Source organism: Cydia splendana, chromosome 14, assembly GCF_910591565.1.
Source record: "Cydia splendana chromosome 14, ilCydSple1.2, whole genome shotgun sequence".
NCBI lineage: Eukaryota > Metazoa > Arthropoda > Insecta > Lepidoptera > Tortricidae > Cydia > Cydia splendana.
The window spans coordinates 9,328,950-9,346,821 of NC_085973.1; the positions used below are offsets into that span (position 1 = coordinate 9,328,950).

The following is a 17,872-nucleotide window of genomic DNA, read 5'->3' on the forward strand; positions in this document are numbered from 1 at the left end:
TCACCAGTGTCTGATCTACAAAATGTTGCTGGTAATAGTGATATTGTAATTGATGGTGGGTTCCTTCTATATATCGAGTGGTTTGGCAATCCAAGGAAAAATGTATCTTCCAAGGCCCCCAAAATTTATGCACACCTCCTGGGATTGAGAAAACTCAGATTACGCGCATTTAGGACCATATTAAGGTATTAAAACGATTTCCAGCTTGCTGGGAATTAATTCCTCGACACGCTTTTTTGGATCTTATTTGATTGCTCTAAAAAGCGCATGCAAGTACTGATTATCACGCAAGATGAGTACTGGGATTCAATCCAAAGGAGTTTGTGAAAGCAAAGTTTGCTACAGCTATGATAATTATACATTTATCTACATCAAACATTTATTTTTCTATTTCAGGTTGTGAAAGCGTATGATCATGAGGAGCAGTGTCAAGTAGCGATTAAAATAATTAAGAATAAGAAACCCTTCCTAAATCAGGCACAAATAGAAGTCAAGTTACTAGAAATGATGAACAGAGCAGATGCTGAAAATAAGTATTATATAGGTGAGTTATTAAGATATTTCCCTTTTTGTGTTAAAATAACATGAAACTTACTTTAGTCTACTAGTTTCTCCTCTGGGTTGCATCTGGGTGAGCCAATTCTTCAGCTGCTACGATACGAATCAACAGCGGAAGCCTGTTAACCAATTCAAGTTTTAGTAGGTATAAGAATTTGACAAGCTCACTTTCATGTACCATGTTCTAATTCCCCTTCCCCTTCAATAAAAACACCGAAGCTTCTTGTATATGAGCTCAAATATAAGAAGTATTAAGTAGGTACTCAACGTCTCAAGAACATTGTTTCGGTTAATAACGTTAAAGCTTAGCTTCGCTACTCGCTACAGACGTTTATTGTAAGCTGATTGTAAATGGTTCTTGCTCTTTAGAGGTGCATTCACACATGAAAGAGGATAGGGCAATAAAACACGCCCTGCAAAGTGATTAAATAGCGGGACTTCGTGATTCATTTTGTAGCATTGTAACAGGCCATCAAGAATTAACATCGCACCTGAAAATATATTTAGTTTTCTAATCTAGCTTTGTGAACTGTAAGAAACAAAGTTGCTACACAACGGCACTTGTTTGTGTACGATTTTTAAATACTACGGAAATTCAGTAATAGAAACGGACATAAACTCCTCTACAATGATACTAGAATAAATATATTTTTGGCGTTTCCTCAAATGCAGTCCTTGTGTGAGACAGTTATAGAGATGTCAAGTTATAATATAGAAAAGATTGTCAGGAACATAAGCGCTTTAACAGGGGCCTGGAGAGTGGACATAATCCTCAGTGCTGCCAAGTAGTGCACGCAATTACAGCAAACCCTTTGTTGTCTCAAAAACTGATGTATGTTGTTAATATTAATACACATTCAATGATCATATTGGCCATGAGCTAATGCATGTCTTTAGGGTAGGATATTGGTTAAGGTTATAAACTTTTCAATCAAAGATACATCGTCGCTAGTGACTTCACGATTGCAATGACAAAATTCGCTGTGAAAGACGAACGGGTAGCTGTTGTAATTTGTAGCACATTGAACCTGCAATGCAGAGTTGTGACTTGGAATCCCAAGTAGACCTGCAGAGTTGAACACAGTTAACTTTAATGTGATGTTTAGTTTCATCGCTAACTACATACCACTATTGATGACGCAGATACGAGTAAACTAACATATGTCATTATAATTTCCAGTGAAACTGAAACGTCACTTCATGTGGCGGAACCACCTGTGCCTAGTATTCGAGCTACTCTCGTACAACCTCTACGACCTGCTGCGGAACACCAACTTTCGCGGCGTCTCGCTCAACCTCACGCGGAAATTCGCGCAACAACTGTGCACAGCGCTACTCTTCCTTAGTCAACCTGGTGAGTCAACTCTATCATTTAATTTCTATGATGCAATGCGGTAAAAAGTGGAATAAATAAAAAAAATCACGAATTTCTACTCGACAAGGCACTTTAAAGCGTCTTGGCAGGTGTTGCCAGAGATTGAAGTGTTGCACAAAATATTGGTTAAGTATCGTATTTATCGCATTTTCTTATTTGCTCTAACGTACATAGGAAAAATAATATATTACCTGGTAAACGGAGCTATGATTCATACCCTTGTTTCACATGTGAGACATACACTGCCTATGGGCTGATGAAAACATCAAAAACCTTGGCGATCATTGCCTGAATATTGCTCCGCCATTGTGTTACTGCATTCACAAAAGAGTTTAAGATTGAAATATGTGGCCAATTTTACATCGCAGCTGGTTAAAGAATTTGTTTGTTTAATAACCGGCAAGTTTAATGGCAACCTGCGACTGTGAAAGGTCAATTTGTGGGGTAGAAATTCTGTCCTTTTTAGTAAGGGAGATGTGGCCATAATGATCCCTCGGAGTAAAATGATTCCCCATCGTATCTGAGCAACTACTGGTGCCATCTACCTAAATATGCAATAAACGTATGCCCCGTGACCCCGCCAGTTGCCTCTTAAAGTGTCATGACGGTACCAGCATGCAGCGAGATTTTATTAGGAAATCATTTAAAAATATATGTCTAATCTACGGTATGCCTATTTTCCGAATTCCATTACTTTTAGCATGTTACGTTTTATTCAAATTGTGTTTCACTGTCGGATCTTAATGATGTTTAGCTATACTTTAACGGTGTTTATACTGACGCAAGTTTTTTGAAAGTTACTTATATTTTTATCGATGTTTTCAAATTTGGTGTTTGAGGTAAAATGATCCCTATTCGTAGGCGTAAAATGATCCCTGGTATCATTTTACCCCCTAAGTAATTTACTATGAGCATTTCCTGTACAGGCCATAACATATCATGTCGCGAATTTATGTGCGCAAAGCCACTTACTTCCGAAAAAATTACCTTAGGAAGAAATGCTAAGGGCTCTTAATGCGATTAAATTATGGATTGCCTTTTAAAATAGCAAGCAAAATCTGTGCCCCTGACGGCGTTAAAAATAAGGCCAAAATATAAAAAAAATAGCACTCATCTTCTGAAAATAAAGAAACGCTGGAATCGACTGACTTAAATGATTAAGACGAAGAAATCTTGATATTACAAAAGTGATTATTTTAACTCTACCCTAGGGATCGTTTTATACATACCTATGTATAAAATGATCTTTTACTAAACCTTTAGAAAACATAACATAATTATTTAAATATATAAAAAAACACGAGAAATAAGTATGCAGTTACTTAGTTAAGTAAATGGACTATTCATAAAGACCTAAATCTTGTGTTATGGTCTCCAACTGTGAACACAGTAAAAATTCTCCCTTAAGGGGATCATTATACCCACATCTCCCCTATTTGTTGTTATAGCGGCAACAGAAATACATCATCTGTGAAAATTTCAACTGCCTAGCTATCACGGTTCATGAGATACAGCCTGGTGACAGACGGACGGACGGACGGACGGAGGGACGGACGGACAGCGGAGTCTTAGTAATAGGGTCCCGTTTTTACCCTTTGGGTACGGAACCCTAAAAAGGCTTGGACTCTAGTTTGAAGAGAAAAGTCAAAACTTGTCTCAAATGTCCATTGATACCATTCTTTATTTTTAAAGCTATAGAGGTCACTTATTGTGACTATTAACTTCCTAAGTCCTTACTTCACTTTTAAGTTACAAAATACATTTTGGTAAGTTTCTAATTAAACCTTGTTTTTATTTTCAGAACTAAATATAATTCACTGTGATCTTAAGCCCGAAAATATACTATTATGCAACCCTAAAAGGTCAGCCATTAAGATAGTAGACTTCGGAAGTTCGTGTCAACTAGGCCAAAGGGTGAGTACATTAATAGATTAGTGATAACTTAATTGTGATTTATAGAAATAGTAGCATTTCATCCTGAACCCAGAGTACAAAATGGAAATCTTAAATCTCGAATGCAATCTATTTCAGCTCCCGAAAATGAAAGCCGAAATCGACTTTTAACGTCCATTGCCCACTTCTATTCACCCTCGCATATGTCATGCAGACTACACTGACTTAAGTCTTATGGCCTTAGATTAAAGCTTCATATTCAATATCTCTCATCGACCGCATTTCTAATAACTAGTCCCGATTTATAGACTGTTCCTAGTAAATTCTAATTGCTAAGATAAATCACACACAGGCCGTGTGATTCGGTACTCGTACTCGGAGGTTATCGCGTACTGCGTCTCGACTACGTTAATGTATCTTGCACTGCGTAAGAGGTTATTCACTAACGTGTGACGCAATATATTAATGCATTTAGTAGGACTATTAATGTGTTGTTTTACTTGTTTTGATTCGACGCGTGACTTGTAAATGCGAACTGAAAACTGGATCAATTTTTTTTTACAGTTTTTCAAAGAATATAGTTATTTGTACAACAAGAGATCAAAGTTTGATATTTCTTCGAGTGCTTATTTTGAGTCCCGTGCAAGCGAAAGATTCTATAATAGATTCACGAGCGTAGCGAGTGAATCTAATTTAGAATCTTGAGCGTAGTAAGGGATTCAAAAGCGCACGAGATGTAAATAACCTTGATCTCGTGTAGTACACAAAATTTTTCACCCTAAGCGGTGAGAACATACCTAGAGGGACAGAGATAATAGAACCCAAGTATCGAACTTGTATTAGACCCCGCATGTTGAAATGACATTTGACTATAAAGGTCACTTGAATGTCATTTTGTCTCACTCAGTGAGCAAAATCGCATTTTGCTCACTGAATGAGTCAACTCAGTGAGCAAAATGCGATTTTGCTCACTGAGTGAGACAAAATGACTCAGTGAGCAAAATCGCATTTTGCTCACTGTTTTTAAGAAGCAAAGTACCCTTGTTCGAGCTGCTGAGGTGAAAAGAAAATTATCCGACACTAGCATAGACATGCGCTATATGTTATGATATAATAGAGCTTTTGGTTATTGTATCCACACGATATGTGTCGATGCGTATCAAAATTGCTCATTTCCACGCGATATGGACGAAATCTGTAGAAATTATAGTTAATTAATTAAAATAAAGATTAGGAATCGAAAGAGTTTTCTCATGATAAGTAGACATCAGATATTGATGAAATGAGTAGTGATCGCAGCCTTACGTTTTTATAAAAAGCCAAAAAAAACGTTTATTTGCATATAATGTAAATAATAAATATAAATGAATAAAATGTAAATATAGGTACAGTCCAAACTTAAACTATTTATAAACGTTTGACCAGAAGTGTAGTATAACTGTATACACGTGAAAAATCGTATTATTTACTTAATAAATATAAATTGGTAACATTCCAGATATACCAATACATCCAGTCAAGGTTCTACCGATCACCGGAGGTCCTACTGGGCATACCTTACGACCTTGCGATAGACATGTGGTCGCTGGGCTGCATACTCGTGGAGATGCATACAGGCGAACCATTGTTCAGTGGAGCCAACGAGATTGACCAGATGAACAAAATTGTTGAGGTGCTGGGCATGCCGCCGGATCACTTATTAGATCAGGTAAGTTGGACCAATACATTCAATTCAGTCAATACTCTATGGATCACTAGAGATCTTACTGGGCATACTTAATGACTTGGCGATTGGCGACACATATGGTCGTTGGATTGCATTCTAGTGGAGATACGTACGATTGATACGATCATGTCTATTCTTAGTGGAGACAACATTAGATGAAGAATTAGACCAAGTTAGACTTGTGATCTTACTGGTTACCAGGGACCCAGTAGGGCATACCACTGTAGCCGCTCAGCTGCCTATGGAGATTCTGACAGTTCGAAGGAGGGACACAGATCGTGAAAATAATCGGCGTATCGCGGGATACTTAAACTAGCTATTTTTTGCAACATGTTTCTTCTGCCGAATAGAAACTGATCATCGAAAGTTGTAAAACAGATTGAATTATACGACAATAATTTAACATAACATCATTCACAATTAATAACATAATTTTTCCAGGCTCATAAAACCAGAAAATTCTTCGACAAACTACCAGCGTCAGAAGGTGGCGGTTATGTTTTGAAGAAAGTCAACGGGAAAGATGGGAGGTATGTTTTAATCCCGACTTCTTTGACAAATAATATAACTAAAATATAAACTTTACGACTATTTGAAACCCTTACCATAATAAATTGAAGAAAGTACATACTTACAATTGCCGTTTATTAGGCTTTTCAGATAGGTAATTAATAAAGTTGTGATCTATTTATAATTATAGCCCGCTTGGGGCACTAATCTGCATCAAAAGTTAATCGAACTAAAATTTAAAACGGTTTAGGGTCGGTCGCACCAGATCGTCCGTCACCGCTAAAACGTTCGCTAACTTTCATACTTCTCTGCCGATCGGCATCGGTCAGTCCGTCGATAATTGAATTATTGTGGTCGGTGCAACCGGCACAATATGAACTTGCACGACTTTTCCTAAAGCAGTATCAGAACTAGGTACTACACGATTATTTCACAGCTATTTTTATTTGTAGATTTATTATTGTTTACCTATACTTGTTGAGTTTCTGCGTTCTCTAAGTCTACGGATCAGTCGGGGTCCATGGTCCGGTTCATGCACTCCCAGTGTGACTAGCTGCTAGTCACACTGCGAGTGCATGAAGTCAGTAGCTAGTCACTAGCAGGATGAGTAAGGCGTGCAGTGGTTACAGGAAGTACCGCGCGGCGGGCACGCGGCGGCTGCACGACATCCTCGGCGTGGAGGGCGGCGGGCCCGCGGCGCGGCGGCGCGGCGAGCCCGGACACTCCGTCTCAGACTATCTTAAGTTTAAGGTAACACACACCCTTCTTACTACCCAGGAATATCGTTCATCCGCGGGCGACCGTATCTCTCGACCGGAAAACCAGATCGTTGGTTCGTTTTCGAGGGCATGAATAATAATTTTATTAACTATTCCGCGTTGTGCTCATGCGTGCGCACCGAGATGCGTGGAATAAAGAAAGACCTCCCCTTTGCCCAGCGATAAATAAATAAGATAATAAAATAATTGCGCTAGGTAGGTTTTAGCTACAGTTCAGATTCTTATGTAAAAAGGAACTGTTTCGCATAATCAATTTATAGCATACTTTATTTGCACCTCTTAGCAAGTAAAAATAATGGGATATTTCATCAACCATCAAAAAGTCAGCAAAATAAAAGCCTTGATCGATTGGTTTACACTCGCAGTAAGCGGTTAGAAAATTATTGAGTCTATAGCCTGCCGTTAGTTGAACGAAATTATTGACACATAATGTAATATTTAATACAATATTTCCAGGACCTAATTCTCCGTATGCTAGAGTACGACCCCAAGCAGCGCGTGACGCCGTACTACGCGCTGCAACACAACTTCTTCAAGCGCACCGCGGACGAGGCCACCAACACGCAGCAGGCGCAGCAGCACCACCAGCACGGTCAGTCTCTACCGCCGCCCCGGCTAGAGTGGGAGGCGGGCCTACTGGACGATACTGTTTGCTTTCGCGCCAACTACACACAGCCAGGAATCTAATACAGACACAACTATAGCAAATAATGTAAACAAATATTACGACAGGTTTTGTTAGCATTTGATATATAACCTAACATCTTTCGAAGGTTGACTCTCTACATATTAATAAATAACTTTTGTTTTAACTAGAAATTGATACATACAAATAAAAAAATTAAGTATTTAAAAAGTTGATAAGATTATTGGTTGTCCTTAAAAAGTGCGAGATAACTAAATAAAGAAGTTATTAAATTGGTTTGTTTACATGATTTGCAATTTCTATTGACTGCACTTTAGATTTACACACTCCTCTGTCTAATTTGTGTAAATATAACTTTAAAAAAGATAGTAAAATGCAAATGGTATCGTTTTGTGCCCCATTGTGTGTTGTATTATCTCAAGGCGAAGAAAGCTGTTTTTATACTATAAGTATTGTACATTTTGAGTCTAACATCGATCATCTCAAGCTTGTGTCGAGTTCCGCTAACACATCAAATGCTTATATCATTTCATATGAACTAATTTTAATGTTCCATCTGGGTTTACACATTTTATGATAATTTAGTCGCAAAAACAATTTTTTTTCGCCAATTTCACAATAAACCAACAGATGGAATATGTTCTTTCCGATGTTTGAAATATTTCCAAAACCCAAGGTGTTGGCTTTGTTAACGATCTCCTTCTGAAATCTTAATGTATCAGTACAGATACAGACGTTTTATCTCACCAAAGCGGGTCGAACTTACATGTGTGAGTAACTTCGAGTGTGCAACCGATCTCACGCGCACACGTACATTCAACGCGCACGCTTTTGTGAGACAAAACACCTGGAACTTAACGATCGATTTAAAAAGAATCGTTTCCACAACAAAAGTTCCCTTTTGGAGTCCAGCCCGTCCCCGATATTGTTTGTTTGTACCGGAGAACGGAAGCGACGTGGCGCTAGAAATTTCATCCTAACGGAGATACGAGTATATCACAAAGATTGCCGATCGGATGAAACGTCTGGTTGCCCGCTCGTCGACGATGGTTTCGCTCGTGAATAATGTGAATGTTCGGCGGCAGATGGCTCGGACCCGCGATGACTAGAGCGGGCCGGCGCCGCCGCGCAGCGCTAGCCGCCCACTGGGCCTTCGCCAGGTCTGACACTGTACCTACAGTCTACACCCCGCCACCCACCCGCCAACATACCGAGCATGGCTGCACCGAGGCATGGCTTCCCTGCTGGCGAGGCCACGACGAGCGGCGAGCGGCGTTCCCACCCATGGATACCGCTCGCCGCTGTCGCCGTCGCGCGAATCGTGGCCTGGCCGTAACGCTACCACTACTTTCGCAGCCGTCACGAGAGCCCCCAGCATTGGCAACTTATTGAATTACATTTCAAACCGCAAGCCAAAAAAGAAAGGTTAGATCTTGATACAATTTACAGCTGACGGCCCCATTCAAATTATATAAATGCGTAAAATTAAACACGCTACGGGCTCTTGATTAATTTTCAACCTACGGGTTAGGGTGATAGAATTGATTATTAAATAAACATTAAATAATGTCCAGAGCCAATCGTTTATAAGATCTGCTTGCTGTTTAAAATGTAATACAGTTGAGTAAAATGTAAATCGGGGTCCATGCAACTTACTTAAAAATATGTCCCATAATTTAATACGCGAATATAAATGCTATGTGACATATTTAAGATTTAAGATGTGTGTACCCATATTTTTACACTTAACTGTACCTATAAAAGGACGAATAACTAAAATAAAAGTTTCCCACAGCCCAAAGGACATTATTTATTATTACTTTACAAATGGTATTGTAGTTATTAATTGTTCGACTACGTCACCACGAGAACATAACAAGAAACCGCTGTGTCTAAAAGTCTACCTCTGGTGGCTCTGTGACCTGCAGCTTAAGAATCAACTCTGCTTTACAGCTAGCAGATTTTTATTCTTGCTAACATTGTTTTATGTTGCATTTTCAAATTACAAGTTGTAAAATACGTTGTATTTTTATTATAATTTAGATGTGTAGAGAAAGTTATACGTATGTTGCGACTTGTACTTGATATTCCTCTGTATTTTAATTTTTATGCCATGCATAGTTGAATTCACAATGCTGTTTCATTTGTTCATTAGGTTATGTATTATAGCGATTATTATGACGATAAGTTTAAAATCGAGCATTAAAATAAGGAACATTCAGAAATTAATAAATATATTGAACATTATTGTCAAATTAAACTTAGGTAATATTTTATTTTGCACGCGGAACCTTTGCTTAATAGGTTTTTGTTATTAGATCTATACTTAAATAGCCACACTAACAAATTATAATATATGATCTTGGGTCACGCTCTGTGCCATTGTGAATTTGACGAAATATTAAAGAAATAACTAATATTTCGATAATATCATCAATCAGAGAAAGAGTCTGTGTTACATTACTTTTAAAAGTTTAGTGGAATAGGTGCCCCAAAAAACATATTTAAATGGCTTTAATTTCTCCCTTGTAGATTACTAGGTATATATGTATTTTATAGACACGTACTTAAGTAATTACAATTTACATCAACTTAGAAAATAAACATTTTTGTTGTAGAATCCTTTGCACTGCATAAATATGCCCCGATTGATTAAAAATAATTTAAGCAAATATATTATATTAAAAGTTAAGTATCTGTTACATAAGCAACATCATAGAGTTTACTTACACCAATCTTAAAATGCACGCCGCGATATTAAAAGAGTTGTTGCTAAGGGAAAATGCCTCATTGACCCACAGTTAAAGCCTGATCACGCGCCATGTTGTGGAATTTCACTGGAACTATTTTTTTCATACTATACTCAAAGAGAATAAAGTCTATAGAGACGGATTGTCAAAGTAAATTATGTAGCCACTGTAAATTTACTGCCATCTTTCGACAGAACATAAAACTGTTAGAACGCCATTTGACTTTGATCCTTATTCTTTAAGTGATATGTGTTAACTTATTAAATATTAATATTCACGCCATCTATTCGACTATAGGCCAAAGGTATGGTTCCATGTTTTCGAGCGATGGCGCCACAACCTTCAGCCTATGCTCGAGTAGATGGCGTGAATATTAATATTTAAAAAGTTAACACATATCAGTTAAAGAATGAGGATCAAAGTCAAATGGCGTTCAAACAGGTTTAATCTTCTGTCGAAAGATGGCAGTAAATGAACTGTAGCTACATAATTTACCATGACAGCAACTCTCTTCTTCAAATCCTCTTTGCTATACTGAACTGTCACCCATACATGAGAATAACAGCGCCCTCTTGACAATAATCATATATTATCCCCTTGACCAGCGCGTAACCAAAACCACTTATTTTCGTAATGGACATCTAGATGTCGCTAGCATCAAGTAGTGGATTTATAAGTACCGCTACTTGACACTAGATGTCACAGACACGTTAGGTTGTCTATGATCTATGCTTACCTAAAGTGTCATTCTATGGAACTTGCTAACTATACTGGGTCAAGCAAATCTTGTCAGTAGCAAACGGCGGCAAATTTGAAAAATCGCGGGTTAGCAACACTGTGTTCGAATAATTCGAAAACCGCGTGTCATCTGTGTTTTATCTGTGGAATGTGGATCGCGAATGACAGCCATCATCTTTGTTTACATTCTGAATCGATTCTATTTCAAGAGATATTTCTGCTGTGTCACCATTAAATACCAATATATTAAATAAGATTGTGCTTAATCAGAGCTAAGATGCCTACAATGCCTACAGTGCCAACTGAGAAATCTAATAAAATATTAAAATCCAGTAGGACCTGCTGAAGCGATGATTTTATTCATACATTCTTGTTTAACGGCATAGTCCACTTCTAATTTTATTTTAAAAACTTCAAATTAGTTAATCATTTTTATCAACATCACACACCGCTTTTAAATTGTCCGTCCATACCTATTAATAACAATTTCAAACATCTTCAATAGAGAATCCGCGAGTGACAATTTGAATTGACGGGCGCGCTCAGCGGAAAATAAAGTTTTTGTTCGATGTACATTGTACATTGCTGCTTTTCTTAGCGCAATACTACTCTTTGAGTGTTGCCCTACTTTAGTTTGCTTTACATTGCTACTGACAAGATTTGCTTGACGCACTATATGTAACCAAACCGCCATACTGAAATCATCATTCAGTGACAGTTTCAATATGGCGGTTTGTTTGACATAGTTAGAGTCAGTCCATGAAAAGTCAGCAGCGGATTTGATAGCACACGCAGTGCACGTGTTATTTTAAACGTCAAACTTCTATGAAAATATGATGTATAAATGACACTTGCACTGTACTGCGTGGGCTATCAAATCCGCTGCAGACTTTTCTTGGTCCGACTCTAGCAAGTTCTTAGAATGACACACATCTTAATGTGTACATTAGAGGATCTGGCTCGCAATTTGGATCCAACTACTGTGGATGGGTGGAGTCTTACCTAACCTTCGTGGAGTACGTTCATTTTAAGATTGGCATTTTTTTTCTGGGTTCTGGGGCCGATTTATAAAACAATTTGTAATGATTAATATTAATGGAACTCATTTTAATACAAGTAATTAGAGAGAGAGTTCTTCTAATATAACAAATTGTCTTGTAGAAGGTCTCAAAATAATTTTATCAGTGGTATTAAAAATTTACATAAATTTTGAAGTTGTAGTTCTTTATACAGAATAACAGTTAATGTAATGACGTAAAACCGTGCTGTATACAACGCAAATCTGATAGGATCACATTTTGCTTTTTATTTATTTTAAACACACAATTTTTTAACATTCAAGTCATATTAGTAAGCAAAATAAATAAATATGAAAAACTTGGATACGATAGTCCACCATAAAAAAATAGTAATCACTTTTTTAGGGTTCCGTACCCAAAGGGTAAAACGGGACCCTATTACTAAGACTTCGCTGTCCGTCCGTCCGTCCGTCCGTCCATCCGTCCATCCGTCCGTCCGTCCGTCCGTCCGTCTGTCACCAGGCTGTATCTCACGAACCGTGATAGCTAGACAGTTGAAATTTTCACAGATGATGTATTTCTGTTGCCGCTATAACAACAAATACTAAAAACAGAATAAAATAAAGATTTAAATGGGGCTCCCATACAACAAACGTGATTTTTGACCAAAGTTAAGCAACGTCGGGAGTGGTCAGTACTTGGATGGGTGACCGTTTTTTTTTTTGCTTTTTTTTTTGTTTGTTTTTTTTATATGGTACGGAACCCTTCGTGCGCAAGTCCGACTCGCACTTGCCCGATTTTTTTCTATAGGTACGTGCATGTCACTGGGGTTTTCGTTATTGTATATGTATGTAACGGAAAATCTTACATAAATCGTGAAAATTACTTAATCGGAGGTCGATACTATTCTCAATCGCCACTAAGGTTGATGTGGAAAAGACCGGCACATTTTTTTTGAACGGGGAGGCCGTCAAGAACTCTCGTATTTGTGTACACACTTCGGTCTTCCCCACATCGACCTTACAGGTGTCAACTCCTCTAGGGTTTATAGAGTCGATTAACTAATTAGATGTGTTTGTAAATGTCCACTAGGCATAACGTGAATGTTGTGATCGCAGTGGGAGTGGGAGTGGGAGTGGGAGTGGGCGTGGGCGTGGGCGGCGCGCTGGTGTGGGGTGCGCCCGGCGGGCTGGCGCCCGGCGCCGGCGCGCTGCCGGCCGAGCGCATGGACGTGGAGCGCGCGCCCGACGACCTGCACGCGCCGCGCCGCAGCCCCGTCGCCATCCACTAGCCGCCCGCCACCGCCCGCCGCCCGCCGCAACCGGACCGTACCGTGCCCGAGCCCGTGCCCGTGCCGAGTCGCGAGTGACGTGTGAACCGTGCGAACGCTGTCAAGTGTGCCCTGTGACGTGAGCGGCGCGGTCGACCCGAGGCCGAGGGACCGAATTCATATTTATAACTCTATATTTTTATTTAATGCGATAAGTCTGACTGTAAAGAAATATAATTGTGACTTGTTACTTTGTAACATGTATTATTTGTAACCGCTTCTCTCGACAGTACTTAGAGAACGTCCGGGGGCCCGCCCCCGTCGCCCGATCGTGATGCATCGACGGCATGAAAGCTAGGTTTTTTTATTGTTACGCAATGCATATCAAGGACGCAATATGGTAGAAAATAAATATTGTATATAAAATTTAGGAGACCGACTAATGGATTACAGACTGCGACTTAAACTGGTTAATCTATAGTTTAGTTACGATCTATGCTAGTTAGGCTTTCATTCGATTTTAATTATCGCAAGCTTTATATTTTTAAAGTGTCGGCAACTGATGACTGAAATAAAAAGGGCCAAGACTTTTTTTTGTAAGCGACGCTGAAATAGATAATCTGATATGTATAAATTAATTTGTGAACGCACCGAACTAGCCGCCGGACGGTCCCGGACGGGACGGCGGACGCAAACGATGCCCTCGCATTTCAGAGTTGTTGTATACCTAAATGTCTTTTCCTATCTAAAATTGTGCTTGGAGTATCGACGATGTAACACGTGCAGACTAATGTGTCGAAGCCGATTTATTTTTGACCCATTGGAATATTCAAACGACGTGTAAACAGGAGTAGCGATAGGTAATTCTATAAAACCCAAAATGTACTTGTAGGTTACGAAGAATGTTGAATCATATATAAAATTTTTTGGTATTTCAGATAGGAGTTAATAAATTGAATTATGACTTGTTCAACCTTTTTGGATTTGAATCTACAATAGACTAACCTCATTGCAACAGACTGGTTGAAACTTTGTAACGGAGATATTTTGTATAGCGTACACTGAATCACTGCCTTATTGTGCCGGAACTTTTTACGAATAATAGCCCGCGGCCGCGTCGCCTTCGCGCCGTATTCATATGTAACACAAGGTTTATTTTTGATGAATCCGTAATCGCATATTCGCATAATTTGTACATACGTGATACTTTGTTAAAGTTCCGCTCCCTCCGAGCAGAGAGCAGTCCAAAGGGCGAAGGCGCGCCGCCGCGGACCTCGACTTTAGCGACTTTATTATGAAATAAAACGTGATTTAGGAAATTTTAAGTTCAATTTTATTTAGTTGAATAATTGAAAACATTGACTGAACATTTGAAATAAAGCCGCTAAAATGAGACATTGCAATCGAATGCAGGTATATCGTGCTGCGTGCGTTGCTGTGAATTTTTATATAACTCCCTCTCGAAAGACTAAGTTAACGTGAATTTTGTATGGTGCAGTTTTGTTTACAGGCATGAAGCATTAAAGTATTTTCTGACATTATTTTACCACTTCTCGATGCGCTGTCTATTTTGTAGTTGGTTTTCTATTACATTGTAGATCTGAATCTATTTCTAATCTTACTGTTATGTAAAGAAACATTCTGATAGTGTAATATTTACCGTAATACTTTTCTGCTTCATGAGATATAAGGTTGATAGAAATGAGTATGTGAAATAGGTATGACAGTATGTTAATTTTGATAATAGAAGAATATGCAACAAATTCAAAGGCAGATTTCCAATTATGAAATAACTATTTTTTTAATTTCTTGAATAATGTGTTCGTCTATTTGACATTATAGCAAATCTTGTCTGTTTAGTTTAAGTAAGATTTATGTTAATAAGATTATTTGTTCCTTGTAATAATGTTATATTTATTTCTACCTCTGAAGTGGGAATCTGCCGCAACATGTGTCTGGTACTGGGAAGGAGAGAAACATCAACACTTGAATAGCTCTAACTTATTCATTTACTCGAGATGGCCCTAGATGTTTGCTTGAGTATGTAATATACTACCTATACTATTTATTTGTACTGTGACAGTATGGAAAGAGAAGGCGTATGTGGAGTGCGAGCGAGAAGCTAATGTTTATTTCCTATCGGATTGTCAGTTCGCAGGCACTGTAACAATAAAAGGATTTAGAGCTTTATGTCACTACTAAGTTTTGTATTTTAAATCAATAAACGATAGAACGATTCCTTATGTTTTATTTTATTTACCTATTACCTTGCTTGGAGGGGCGTAAAAGCGGTAACGTCATGAGCCTTTACCCCTGTACAAGTAATATTAGCAAAGTTATTGCAAAAGAGCCATTGTCACCCGTAGTCCACTGTGACCCATTCTCCCCTACTTACGAATAGTATTATTTTATTTATTCTATTTTATTTTAGTACATGGAAAACCAACAGCGCTATATATATCCAGAAATTACAATAGAATCACAGAGCCAATTATGTATAGGTTCTCACTTATAGAAATATAATAAATTATAGAAAGTTTTTGCCCAACTTAGTTAGACATACAAGTTCACAAAGCACAAAAACAGATGATCTATATGTATATGATCTATGTTATCAAACTTGATTCACGTTATGTGAGTAACTCGGGTGCACTCGACTCACGACTGCATTAAACGCGCAGTCTACTAAGAGAGAAAGAGAAAGTGCACATGCGCTACAAAGGAACAACATAATTTGTGACCAATGAGAATTAAGTACTTACCATAGAGCAGGGGTCTCCAAACTTTTTTACCTGAGGGCCATATTGCACCTCAGAAACTTTCGTTCGGGCCACCGTCGGTTTTTTGCCGGGGGAGGGTGACTGGTTGCTGCTTTAGGAAAAGTTCCACTCTCAATGAATGCTGAGCCTGGTTCCCGCGGGCCGGACAGTGAGCTTTGGCTGTCGGCGGGCCGGATTGGACCGCGTCGCGGGCCAGATTTGGCACGCGGGCCGGGGTTTAGAGACCCCTGCCATAGAGTAATATAAGTAAAGAAAGAGTGGTAACTCCATACATCAGTTTTCTTACCAAAACGCGCGTTATTTTGTAGTCGTCATCTAGCGTCAAGTAGCGGAATATATCAGTACTACTAGTCGACAATAGATGTCGCGGCGAACAAAAACTCTTAATGCTCAACAATTTTCAGCTAATATTATAACCGGATTACTCGAAACTATTTTCAATTTTCAACTCCTGCTTCTAATATTAGTTGTAAATTGTTTTAGCAGTAGGTAGGTACATTTTTCGTCAGTAGCGACACTTGTGCCATCTGGTGTCAAGTAGCGGTACTGATACTTTCACTACTGGACGTTAGATGTCGACTACGAAATAACGCGCGTTTTGATAAAGAAAACTGATGTATAGATAGAGTTACCACTCTTTCTTGTAATACTCTATGGTACTTACATAGGATCATTAGCAAGGGCGTAGGCAGGGGGAGCAACTGCCCCCCCTGGAGTTCAATTTTTACATACAATGTACGTCACCCTTCCTCTTCCCTAGGCCTCCAGCGATATCAACTCACCAAAGTTCATTGGCTGGCTACGTCCTTGATCATTAGGTTTCTGTGAGTGAGGAGTGAGACGCACAGACATTGCATCAAGATATTGGACAGATGGAATACCACCCTTAAATGTGTTAAGGCTGCGTAGCCAACATGCCAATCGTTTACGCTCCGTAGCGAACGAAACGCAACTGTCACTATCGCAGTAAAGGCCCCAGTACACAATGGGCCATCGCCGGCCACTCCAAGGGACGCATTTATGCGTTAGAGGGAGCAAGTGATATTGCTATCTCATTCTACCGCATGTCTGCGTCCCTTGGAGTGACCGGCGATGGCCCATTGTGTACTGGGGCCTTAATATGGTATGGAAGAGTGATACCATAGAAATAGGACAAAGCAGAGACACAGCGTTTCGTTGTCGTAGCGCAAGCGATTGTCACCTTGGCTAAGCATAAGCACCAAGGTGAATGTAAGTACCAAGTAATAATTATCCTAGCAAAATTTTTGGGTTAACTTACTAGCGAGTTGGTAGCGAGCGAACTCGAACCAAAGAGAATAGATAGTATAGAGGGGTCCTGTCATAGTAAATTTTGTAGTCACAGTAAATTTACTGCCATCTATCGACACACGACTAAAACTCAAAATGAAAACGTATAAAACTATCGAAAAAATGTATATATATGGACAAATGATTTTATTATTTTCATATCATTTTGACCCATGTTCATTCACTGATACCAATGTGTTAAAATTGTTAAATATAAAACGGTGTCGTCAACGCCATCTAGCCGACCATAGGCCAAAGGTGTGTGCGCCATCTATCCGAGAATGACTTTTTCTTGATTTCCGAGGCACGTTTTTTTCTTAGACTTTATTCATCTTATACGGAGTTACATATGTCTCTGCTCGAACCTATGAAGCCGAATAAAAATATTCATGAAAAAATCCTAAAAAATAAAGAAACGTCGATAGTATTAACACTACGCAACCGCATTTTACGTTGAACGGAACGGAATGGTGTCCGAAAGTAATAGGTAATTTCGCATCACTCTTCACTCGCTCCGATA

General features: G+C 38.9%; 1 protein-coding gene across 10 annotated transcripts in view; it reads left to right on the forward strand.

Annotated features, from left to right (window-relative positions):
- Positions 1-15,502, forward strand: part of LOC134796711 (serine/threonine-protein kinase minibrain) — a 170,741-nt gene extending 155,239 nt beyond the window's left edge. For 4 of the 10 annotated variants that reach the window (XM_063768888.1, XM_063768894.1, XM_063768893.1 and 1 more), the window contains exons 5-12: positions 397-544; positions 1,739-1,912; positions 3,735-3,847; positions 5,325-5,534; positions 5,994-6,082; positions 6,683-6,812; positions 7,298-7,433; positions 13,113-15,502. In XM_063768888.1, coding sequence (XP_063624958.1) covers positions 397-544; positions 1,739-1,912; positions 3,735-3,847; positions 5,325-5,534; positions 5,994-6,082; positions 6,683-6,812; positions 7,298-7,433; positions 13,113-13,285 — 1,173 coding nt within the window. In that variant the 3' untranslated portion in view covers positions 13,286-15,502. Of the gene's footprint in view, positions 1-396; positions 545-1,738; positions 1,913-3,734; positions 3,848-5,324; positions 5,535-5,993; positions 6,083-6,682; positions 6,813-7,297; positions 7,434-8,572; positions 8,648-13,086 lie in introns of all 10 variants that reach the window. The other 6 variants (XR_010144988.1, XM_063768889.1, XM_063768891.1 and 3 more) reach the window with 6 other exon arrangements.
- The last annotated feature ends 2,370 nt before the right edge of the window (positions 15,503-17,872 follow it).